Below are 10,901 nucleotides of genomic sequence, written 5' to 3'. Positions count from 1 at the left end.
TGTTTTTCTTTCCTACGGACAGACTGCCCTGCACTGCTATTTGCAAGTAATCCCATTAAATGTGTGTCCAGACATCCCCAATCTATCTGTACACGACAGAGGCAAGGCCGGTGTAAATCGTGATGTCAGAGGGAAGCAGCAGAAAGTGACAGGAGAGTGAAACATAGTTTACCGTCGCCATCGTAAAGCTGGACAGAAAGTGAGGCAATCGGAGCCGTACTCCTGAGGCTCAGCGGGTCCTCGCAGCGCGTAGTCACGCACCGCCCAACTTTTGGAACTTGGGAACTGCCACGTCCGCTTTTCAGAACAGATAAAAGCTTTATTTACATACGTTGGGATAAAACAAAGAAGGCTAATTAGTTTTGGGATGCTTTAGAAGGTCTTAAGAAGAAGTATTTTGAGCCAATGAGAATACTTTAAACAATATTCCACCTTGATTCCTTTATGATGCATTGAGTACTTGCCTTCTTCCTTTTCCGTGCTTGTATGCAGGCTATAAAGTAGTCAATGACAATATAAGATATGTTTAAAATTAGTCACAATTCCTCCCCTGCATTGCTGTGGGTGTTTTGCCGGTTTTAGCATGCAGGCCTTTCCGAGCTCGTGACTCGCTCGCCACGTGCGAGCAGGAAGTGGAAGTGCCAGTAGACAATATATTTTGGCATCTGTCCACAGGCTGCTGCCCTCCATGTTGTCCTCCAGAGCACTCTGCGAGCAGCAGCATCCATTCTGCTCAGCACCTCCGCACTTTGAAATACGATTTGAGCGGCGAGAGCTTCCGGACTGAAAACACGTCTGCAGCAATTCCATTAGAATCACATTTCAAACCGCCGTCCCAATTTAGTTCAGATCCGACTTGCTTAAGTTGATTTTTTTTTGTGTTAATTTGTTAAGATTTCGATTCAGATTTAGTGAAATCGATCTGAAAGCAATCTGGATACGCCAAATAACTCATTTGAGCTGGCAGTATGAACAAAGCCAAATACACTCGGAGTAAAAAAGGCCCTGCAGGGAATAACTGGAGCTGCAGACATTTGTGTATTGGAGTGAAGCCGAGAGAAAAACACACACAGCTCACAGGGCACCTGTGTAAATTCCCCCTGTCATTTAGCTCCGCGTTAGGAACGTGTTGACCTGTGGATCGCCCGCTGTGTAACAACGCGTTGAGAAGTCACCAACAAGCTCCAGATGTAGCAGCAAAGGGTTGTAGTGTGTGTGACGCTGTAGCAGCAAAGGCCTGTCGTGTGTGTGACCCCGTGTTCACCACAACGCCAGACGAGCAGCTCCCTGACAGACGGGCGGTGAGACCGGATTAGTTGTTCAAGGATTTCCATCCTGACTTGTGTCAGTGCAGCTGACCGAAGCTGTAACAGCCGGGGAGTTTGTGCCTCGGGAAGATAGGAATAAGCACAGATGTCTTGAACCGCAGAAAAGGGAGCAGAAAGGACTGCTTTCTGAGGTTATCGGACTGACACAAGAGGAAGTGGCCATCTTGTTATGTATTAATCTTTGAAAGACAAGTAGGCAGCGTTTGACCCGGCGCTGCCACTGGCCAGCAGGCCGCGGTTCACCTTTGTTTCTGTTACCTTTGCAGCATTAAAGCTTGGTGGAATTAGACATCTTGTTAACTAGTCTGCTTGTTCTTTTCTGTAACAAGTGTAGCAATAAAATAAAGTAAATACGCTTTCAAGTAGGAGCGTGTGGACAAAGCGCTACGTTGTTACTAGGGCTGCAACTAACGATTATTTTAATAATCGACTAATCGGTCGATTATTTTTTCGATTAACCGTTTTTTCATTTTAAAGCATTAATTTGCAACCTTTTATTACAAAAACAGAACTAACAGTACAAATTCACAGTGCAACAAATCTTAACAATAAAGAATTTATAAAAAACAAATACAAATCAGAAAACTTAACAGGATTTGTCAGAACTGGCTCTCTACACTCACAGACATGCACACTCACACACATGCAGACACACACACACACACTCATACACATACTCACACACCTGCACAGACACACACACACACTCACAGACATGCAAACACACACACACACACTCACACACATGCAGACACAAACTCACAAACATGCACACTCACGCACATGCACAGACACACACACACACAGAGAACTCAGAGAACGAGAGATGATATTCCAGAAGTAAACACTCAATGTTTCAACGGATAACTTAGGGACTGCACTTTACCTACACAAAGGTTGTTCATTAGATATGGAACTACAAATCCCAGCAGCACTTCTCTGCATGAAGCCACACTATATCAGACTGTTGAACGCAGTATTTTAAAACAAAGACGTTATCTAACCCAACATGGGGAATGAAGGACTAGCTAGCGAGCTAACGACTAGGGTTAGCCTAGTGACATACGAGAAGGTACGGCGCGCTGCAGAAGCTCCTGGAAAAAAAGAGCGGAAACAATATTTACATATATACATATATTCTTTTTGTATTACAATCACATTAATATATTTCGACACAATGTCGATAAACAATAATATTCCTTTTCCGACATCTAACGTATAGTAATATTGATAACTGTATTCATGAAGCACCTATGAAAACTAAGGCAGACAGAAAGCCCAACAGTAAGTCTAACAAAAGACAAAATAATGTTTAATTTAAACTCTGATCAAACGGTACAACAGATGAAACAATAAAACCGATCAATACAGTATGAACGAGAATGGATAAATAAAGAAATAAGTCGATATAAATAAAAATACAATAAAATGAATGCAGAAAAGCGTGTTCAACTTTTTAAAACCTTGGCTTAAATACAGTACTTAACCACGTTAAATTCTCCATTGTCTTTCAGAGTGAAACCAAAGGGAAAAATGGAACGGTATTTAAAAATCACAGTCGGCCTCCTTCTGTTCGTCCAAGCTCTTCACCTGGCATCGCTCCAAATTTCAACAGACTCTCCGGGGCGGATGATTAGTCCAAGCTGGCTGCGTCAACTGGCGAAAAAGAAGACAGTCGTGAGTCAAAACACTTCCGGTACCGAAGAGGAGGCAGAATACCACCAGAGCTCTGACGGTATGGCTTCAGGTAGCAACGACAGCGAAGCGATAGCATCCGGCTTCATGTCGGTGCACTCGGAAGAGGAGAACAACGTGATCCCCAAAGTTAATCTCCCCAATGGAACGCTTGATGAGCAGACCGCTGCCACGGCATCCTCTACCTTACCCTCGACGCTTCAAACTGAACAACCAAACGGCGCCATCGCTCCAATTAGCACTGCGACTGCAGCGCCCAGACACTCAAGCCGGATCAACGGGACAAAAGCCGAGGTGGGACTTCCCAACTCGAAGAAGAACGTGGCCGGCCGACATAAGCTCTCAAATGAAACGTCGCACAACCTGACCACTGTCACAGTCCCCTTGACTCTTCAAACTGAACAACCAAACGCCACCATTTCTCCAAATACCACTGTGACTGCAGCGCCCGGAGGAGACTCAAGCCGGATCAACGGGACAGAAGCCGAGGAGGGACCTCACAACTCGACAGCGATGACCTCCCAAATACCCACGACTCCACCGAGCAAAGCAAACTCCAGCAGCTTTCCAGGTCACTCCAATGGCACCAATTTACAGACGACGACCTCGTCCCCAGGCGGCAACGAGACGCAAGGACCCACGACGAAACCCGACGGAGTGCCGCGGTTACCCAACGCGACGGAGTCTACCAACGCGACAACTGCGACACCCACAACGAAGCGAGGGGCAACCACTGCTCCGATCACACCCGAGAGGGCCAACAGGACAGACCCGGATGAGGCCGCGGCCAGCAGCTCAGAGAGAGGTACTGCCGCCATTTCCAGGTGTCACGGCATCTGGTGCTTTTTTTTGTGTGTCTCTCTAACTTTTTAGGAACAAATTGCATTTGTGTGAACAGGCAGAAGAGTCTTTACGGGTCACTTTTAGAGACTTATAGTAACACTATGCTTATTTCTCAAGAGCGTAGATCCCTGCTGCTTTTTTCATCCCTTTCCCCTGCATCTGTTTTCCCACTGGCAGAGGACAAACGCCCGTTTATTGAAAAGGAAAAGGTTGGATTGGGTTTCACGTGCTATCGATGTGGCGGCTATGAGGAGAGGGGTCCATTACAACCACCTTCTTAGCAGGACAATGAACCCCTGTTTTAGTGTAAAAAAAAAAACAACCCGAGAGAGCCGGTCGAGGACTGAGGTCAAAGATACTTGTGCTGCCTCGACGCAGGAGCGTGAGACTTCTCTTCTGGTGTCAACCTCAAGAGGAGATAGGATCAGAAAAGGCGGCTTTTCATATCAGCAGTGCGACTATTTCTATTTAGCAAAAAGCAGTTTTCTCCTGCAAAGTTTACGTGGGTGAAAACTAGCGACACCATGTCAAAAAAAAAGAAGAAAAAAGACCTTTACAGAGCTGGCGCGAGGTTGGGATAACTGTAAAATAAAACTTCACACGGACAGATGTGACAGCAGGATATAACACTGAGAGATGATAGCAATAAACAGTTGGAAAACAGTTGCCAGCAACACAAGACAAAAAAAAGAAAGAAAGAAGAAACTCCATGGTTACCGTGACAGGCACAGCGTGTGCACACAAAAAGTAACTGTACAAAAGCACAGATGGTTGAGCAGAGATAAACCCTGGAGGCTATAAATATGAGCAGAGCAAACTTTAATGCCACTGTTATCAATGTAGAAACAAATATCTGCTCACTCCAGCCGTTTGAAGAAGGTAACTTATAGCTGTTGCAGTGGCATCCGGCTCTTTGTAAATCAAAATACAACAAGGCCGTCGGTCTTTGTAAACTGAGGGCTTTTGTGCAATACATTACAGCAATATATATAATTAATTGTTCTTTTTGTCACGAGAACTTTCACACAGAACGCGAATTTTACGCAACAAAAAAAGGGGGCAAAAAAATTCCAGAAGAGCGATTTTTTTTTTTTTTTTTTAACTTTCGCTCTGCAATGTAAGGCACGAACCAATCACATCGTGTCACACTGTACAATAACACGAAAGCTTTATAGTCTGAACCAAGACTGGAAACTTTATTCCTCCTTTCAACGTAAGACAAAGGCAGCGCAGCCCAGATCCAGTCCTGCTCCTAATTTTCACAATAAAAGCCTATAATACATACTGTAATGTAATTAAAAAGTGCTGCAAATCACTGCCGGTATGAATAAGTTCATGTGAAATAATTATATGGGACTATTATTATTATTATTTCACATTTCAGTCGTCATGGTTCCGCTACGGGGAAAGTCACAATGTATCCTCAGGGGAATGTAAATATATGGACCAAAATTCACAGCAATCCATCCAGTAGCTGTTGAGCTATATCAGACATCAAAGATTTCAAAAGCCAACATTTAAAAGGGAGTCGGGTAAGATTACTGGAAAGTATAAAGAACAAACACTTCCCCTCGTATTGTATTACGTCTACTTTCAAAATGAAGGAAAAAGAAATGGTCTCCTGGCTCAACTTGCCCCAGGTTAAGGTTAAATGGATCCCAGCAGGTGGGTAATTGAGCTATTTGTGGCTAAACAGAGCTGCTGAATTATTTATGTGCGAGTCCTGATAAAATACAACTGTAGTATTTTTTTTTGTCAAAGAATATTGGAAACAATTCTATCACTTTCAGAAACAGCTCTTTCCCCCACTGAAGTTGCCCTGAACTCAAACGCTGAAACAAAAGATTTGAACAAACAATTACACTTTGAACTTTGAGTCTGTGTTTTTATGTTTTTTAACATTTGAATTAGGCACCAATGGTTCAAATAGAGCATGTTAGAAAATGCACACCAGTACAGCTGTTATAATGTGAGATGTGTTAATGTGGGCAGGTGATGATTAGCTCTGAGCTATAATTACATGTAAAAAAGTATATATTTACATACACACAGTACTAAAGAGTTATATAATTAAAAGTTCAAAGTCATGTGACATAATGGGATCTGCGGTAATATTCCGTCACATTTCACCTCATTCAGATGATGAGCACAGCCTGCCGTCTTTAAATATTCAAATGTATTCAAGAAATTATCATGATTTGGTCCCGTTAATTGCATTAATTATCGCAGCGTAAATTTGACAAATCTGTACAGCTGACTAATTGGGATGTGTATCTACTGGAAACGCACTTTCCAAAACACATTTCAGCTGTAATTATCTGCCAATTAACCTCAAAGACAGCAGTTGATGGGAATCATTTGGCTGTTGACATATCATTTATTTTTTTTGTCTCCCACCCTCTCGACCTCTCATTCCCTCCGAATAAAGGTTTGTCAAAAGACGCCCACCAGGGTCAAAGGGCCGGCGGATGGGGGGCTATCCTGGGCATCGGGGTGGCTGTGGCCCTCGTTGCACTGGTGGCCTACGTCATCCTGAAGAAGAGGTTTGGGACTGATTTCTCTCACAGGAAGCTGGTCGAGGAGTATCCCTCAGACCCAGGTATGTCCTGACCTTATGGTATTTTAAAGGTAAACTCTGAACATATGGGCGCCCGTCTTTCTGTCAGGCCAGGACTGGCCTGATTATCAGATGACGGTGACCATAAAGACGTCATGTGGGCCTTTGTGTATTGATAAACATATGTATTTAAGGTAATAGTGTGGGCCGGGCTCGGGGGCACAGTTTTGGGAGATGCAGTTTGCTTGTCACATTGTACTTCTGACTCTGTTCCTTCTTCGAAGAATAAATGTTCCTGTTTTAATGATTTTACTCCGAGGCGTCGAGTGAATTTTTATAACACAGGGCTTTACAATTTGATCAGGACAACCCATATAAATATATTCTATAGTTTTTCGGAGAGTCAGATAATATTCCCCTGAAAAACAGCACTTTCTTTCTACAAAATGTTTCTTGGATATGAAACGTTTGATATTGCTATACTAAATTCATCTTACGTACGAGAAGTTTAAATTGCATGATAATTTACCCTTTGCTAAGCTCCCCCCCACTGCTATTCCGTCAAGCTGACAGAGCTACGTTACCAATAAAGCGCACACTGTCACTAACTGCACCACCTGACTGATTACTAATATTTTGACAGACTAAAAAGCAACACAGTACACGGAAGACTCTATAATATGTGTTAATCCAGGATGTTAAACAAACTCAGCACAGAAAACAGGTTAAGGAGATCAAGATAGAAGCAACCGCTACGGATCCAACACATTCTCACCCGACGCTTCCAACCATGATGCACTTGGAGTGTCAGGGAAAGCGTGCGTTGTCTTCTCAAAGTAAACTTCCGTCTTCACAGGATGTTTGGTTTAGGTTGATCAAAAACACTTAGTTGAACGCAAAAAAAAAAATACAAACAAAGAAAATCTTGAGTCTTGGACTGTGGTCAAAGCCTGGTTGGATCTGTGCTACGATGGACCAATCTTCCTTTGAGGGACAGCACGTAGAAGGAATCTGTAAAGCTAATTGATCGTTGTCTGTTTTTATGCTAAGCTAAGCTAACCAGCTGCTGGCCACGGTTACATATACGTTACATAACGGTTACATTACCGTGAAAAGGCATGAAAGGCATCAATCTTCTCAGCAGAAAGCCAATATTTGTAGTTCTCAAAATGTCAAAACCATTTTTTTTCAGCCCTTGGTCCCTCTGCCATACACACACACACACACACACACACACACACACACACACACACACACACACATGGAAAGATTCCCATGCAAAGAAGGATCAAACTCTTCAGTATGACAGTTTGCTGTTTGTCTCAATCATTCCGTGAACTAACAACATTTTTCTTGTTCACCGTTCCCCCGACACGCCCTCAAACTCAACCTTCCTGTTCAGGTCCGACTGAAATTAATCCGCGTGTTTGTTTTTCTGCTGCATCATGTACAAGTATTCAAGTTAGATTCTTGGTAAAAATAGTTTTGTCACCAACGCCCCACCACCATTGTTCCACCGGGCGCACAAAAGACTGATGACGCGCGAGGCTTCTGCCCGAGCGGTAAAATATAGAATAGAGAGGCCGTTGACCGAGAGTAGACAAACAAGACAAGTCAGTTTTATTCACATCGAAATATTACTAATTAGAAGTAGGTATACACATTTGATCTGACCTTTACAATCTGTATAACAAAAAACACCTTCCACCATTAGACCACCAGTTTGGATATGAAAAAAAACAACAAATTACACTAAAATTGGAAAGTAAATTAGTGTATTGTGTCTTTTCAAACCACCCTCACACCGTAGCCATATTCTTTACAGTGATATCAACCTTTTTTATTTTTTAAAAGCGGTATTTCAACTACACCTGGTCAAAGAATCTGGTGGGATTCATCATTTTTTCCTCCCTGTAACTTGCGATGGGGGCATCTCTGGGTTGCAGTGGTTTTCTGTAGCTCGGAGTCAGTCACTACTTCGGTGTTCCACTTACCTTCAATCTGCCTTGTTTACTCTTTTCTCTGCTCGGTGTAGTGATTTCCTCCATTTCCTCAAAATGACTTTCAAAATGCTCCATAAATTGGACGTACCCCTGTTGCCTTCAGTGCTGGTAGGTGATGAAAATGGGAATGACGGCGGTTTATTCAAGAAAGGTGCTTTGCATGATGGATTTGTTTGGTCGCTCTGCAAGGAAACGCTTGCTTTCTTCACTCAAAGGTTGTTTTTTTTGTCTTTCACGGTAAAAAACAACAACTTTACAAAGTTGAACTGTATATATATATAAATAGAATGTTGCATTGTGGATGTTAGTAACATGAACGAAGTGGACCCACAATCAGCAGAAACAGATCATAACAGCAATGCAAGTGCTTTGATTATGGATTTTATACCAGATTTAATTATAGGTCAAAAAGACCACAAGAACATTAAAGCTTCAGCCGTACTAAAGGGAGAATAGAGGAATATATTTCTGCGTAATACAATCTTAAGTGCCTCATCAACTTGTCTGCTTCCTAGTTCTCAGATTAGACAACGCCCCCCCGCTGGACTTGGACTTTGGATTTGGTGGTTCGGCCTATTACAACCCAGGTCTCCAAAAGGACAACATCCAGATGGACAACATCCCCGGACGCCGCTGAGGCCGAACGGACTCACGAGACCAAAGTCACGAACTCCATCGAAAGAAAGTCGGCCTGTTTTGCTTTTCTTTTGGCCTTCGATAGACGACAGTATAACGTGGCCTTTTGTAAATAAGACAGCGGAAGTGACCTTTGGGGATGAGCTTGTGAAGGTCTGCCGTCTTCAAATAATCATACTTTAGATTATGCATTGCTTTAAGGAGATTTATACGGCAATCCGCACAGCAACGACCAACATTAACTGTCAGCCATGTGTGTATGTTGCCAAAGGGTATCAAAGTCTTTCCTATTGAAGAATATGCTTTGCAGCCGATGAAGGATGTTAAAAATGTGTATTTGTCATTAATTTTGGTTTCAATTTAATATATATATATATATTTGTGTGTGTGTGTGTGTGAATAGGAACCACAACAGTATGTAGAACACAAGCAAAACAAAGACATTAGCATATAATCAGATCAAACCAGAATGTGACCCCTGCTGATGCAAAACACGAGTCGAATTTTTTCCCTTCATAATGCTGTTGTTCTGCAGCCTGAACAACAGACGACACAGCTGGCCCGCCGAGGCGTTTGCGGCACTATTCAGAAGCCCACGATGAACAATAACGCGATCCATATCAACAATCACACGCTGCTGTGGCACCGGGACGGCAGTAAGAATTTAAAATCTTCCGACTGCGCTCTCAGATATTCCACGACTGGCGTTCGCAGCTGAGAGTCTGAGAAGCAATACGTCAAACAGAAAAGACTTGAGTTTGTTTTCCTCACGCCAGCCAGAGGGAGGCGGCGGCTGTTTTGTTATTCATAGACCGAGGGTTTGGTATTCAGGTGGGGAGTCGTGTATTTGGTCTTATTACTCAGTAGCAACAACTATATCATCATAATGTACTGCTTAGAGCTTCTGACCTCCAGGTGTCCAAACAGAGATTTGGAGTTTCCCGTAGCGACAGTGTGCACCTGCAGGATATTTAGAGCAAATTTGAAATATACCTTTATTGCTGGATTTAAAATAAATACATAAAAAAAATACAGCGTTTTCTATGAGCAAGAATGATACGATAGTTATGCAAGTAGGAAGTAGTCAAGGGATTAACTGCACTTTCTCCTTCTATATACAGTATATCTAATGCTTTTGTAAAGATGTTTCATAAAGGTCAATTTTTCAACCTTCTTACTTCTCTGTCATATAAAAAACAACTTTTAATAATATATATGTGAATCTAGAAAACCTCCTTCAGCTCCGTCGAGCCTTCTCCCTCCTCAGTACCTGAGTGAAGCTCAAACAATGTGCATCTTGATTATGATTGATATGTGCATCATCTTGGGCCCAAGCAGCCAACAATAACTCAGCAATGTGGGATTTCTTTTTTTTGTTGTTGTTGTTCTGTCGGTGTGGTGAGATGGTTCTAATTTCAGACATCAATCAAGTGCGAGAAACATTTTGTCCCGACCGAGGGGGGAGTTCCTGTGTCGCGCCGTTGAAGAATGCCAGCGCTCGCTGCAGAAACAATGCGACGCAGTTGCATGGTGGGAGGCCTCCACATCGGTTACCACTGCTCGTAAAATGTAACGGAATTTGACGGCGATGCCTTAATAAACAACCAAAGCCCAAGAAATGTTTGCTTCATTTTGTGGGTTCATATTAAAAGGCTTTTTCCTCTCGAGATATGCAAACAGTAATAGTTATTTTACTCTTTAAACGCACCCAAACTATTTGGGTTTCTTTCATGAATCAGGAAAGCTTGCTCTGCGGGGAGATAGTGCCGGTTTTAATTAAACAATAATTTAGGATTGTTTGGCAGTGCTGAAATCAATTAGATGATGCCCAACCCCCGC

General features: G+C 42.7%; 1 protein-coding gene across 1 annotated transcript; it reads left to right on the top strand.

Moving 5' to 3' along the window:
• Nucleotides 1-2,855: 2,855 nt before the first annotated feature.
• si:ch211-98n17.5 (mucin-15) lies at nt 2,856-10,666 on the top strand. Its single transcript, XM_068574783.1, has 3 exons — nt 2,856-3,828; nt 6,295-6,465; nt 8,942-10,666. The coding sequence occupies exons 1-3, from the start codon at nt 2,862-2,864 to the stop codon at nt 9,061-9,063; spliced, it is 1,260 nt and encodes a 419-aa protein (XP_068430884.1). The 5' UTR covers nt 2,856-2,861; the 3' UTR covers nt 9,064-10,666.
• Nucleotides 10,667-10,901: the final 235 nt, after the last annotated feature.

This window comes from Clinocottus analis, unplaced genomic scaffold (assembly GCF_023055335.1).
Source record: "Clinocottus analis isolate CAN_PGR_092001 unplaced genomic scaffold, fCliAna1.0.p SCAF_1, whole genome shotgun sequence".
Classification (NCBI taxonomy): domain Eukaryota; kingdom Metazoa; phylum Chordata; class Actinopteri; order Perciformes; family Cottidae; genus Clinocottus; species Clinocottus analis.
The sequence above is the reverse complement of the archived record's forward strand: the minus strand, read 5'-3'. Positions and strand labels throughout refer to the sequence as shown.

Coding starts and splice junctions, on each gene's coding strand:
- si:ch211-98n17.5 (XM_068574783.1), top strand. CDS start 2,862: ATGGAACGGTATTTAAAAATCACAGTCGGCCTCCTTCTGTTCGTCCAA. Junction 3,829..6,294: donor GGCCAGCAGCTCAGAGAGAG/GTACTGCCGCCA, acceptor CTCCGAATAAAG/GTTTGTCAAAAGACGCCCAC. Junction 6,466..8,941: donor GGAGTATCCCTCAGACCCAG/GTATGTCCTGAC, acceptor TCTGCTTCCTAG/TTCTCAGATTAGACAACGCC.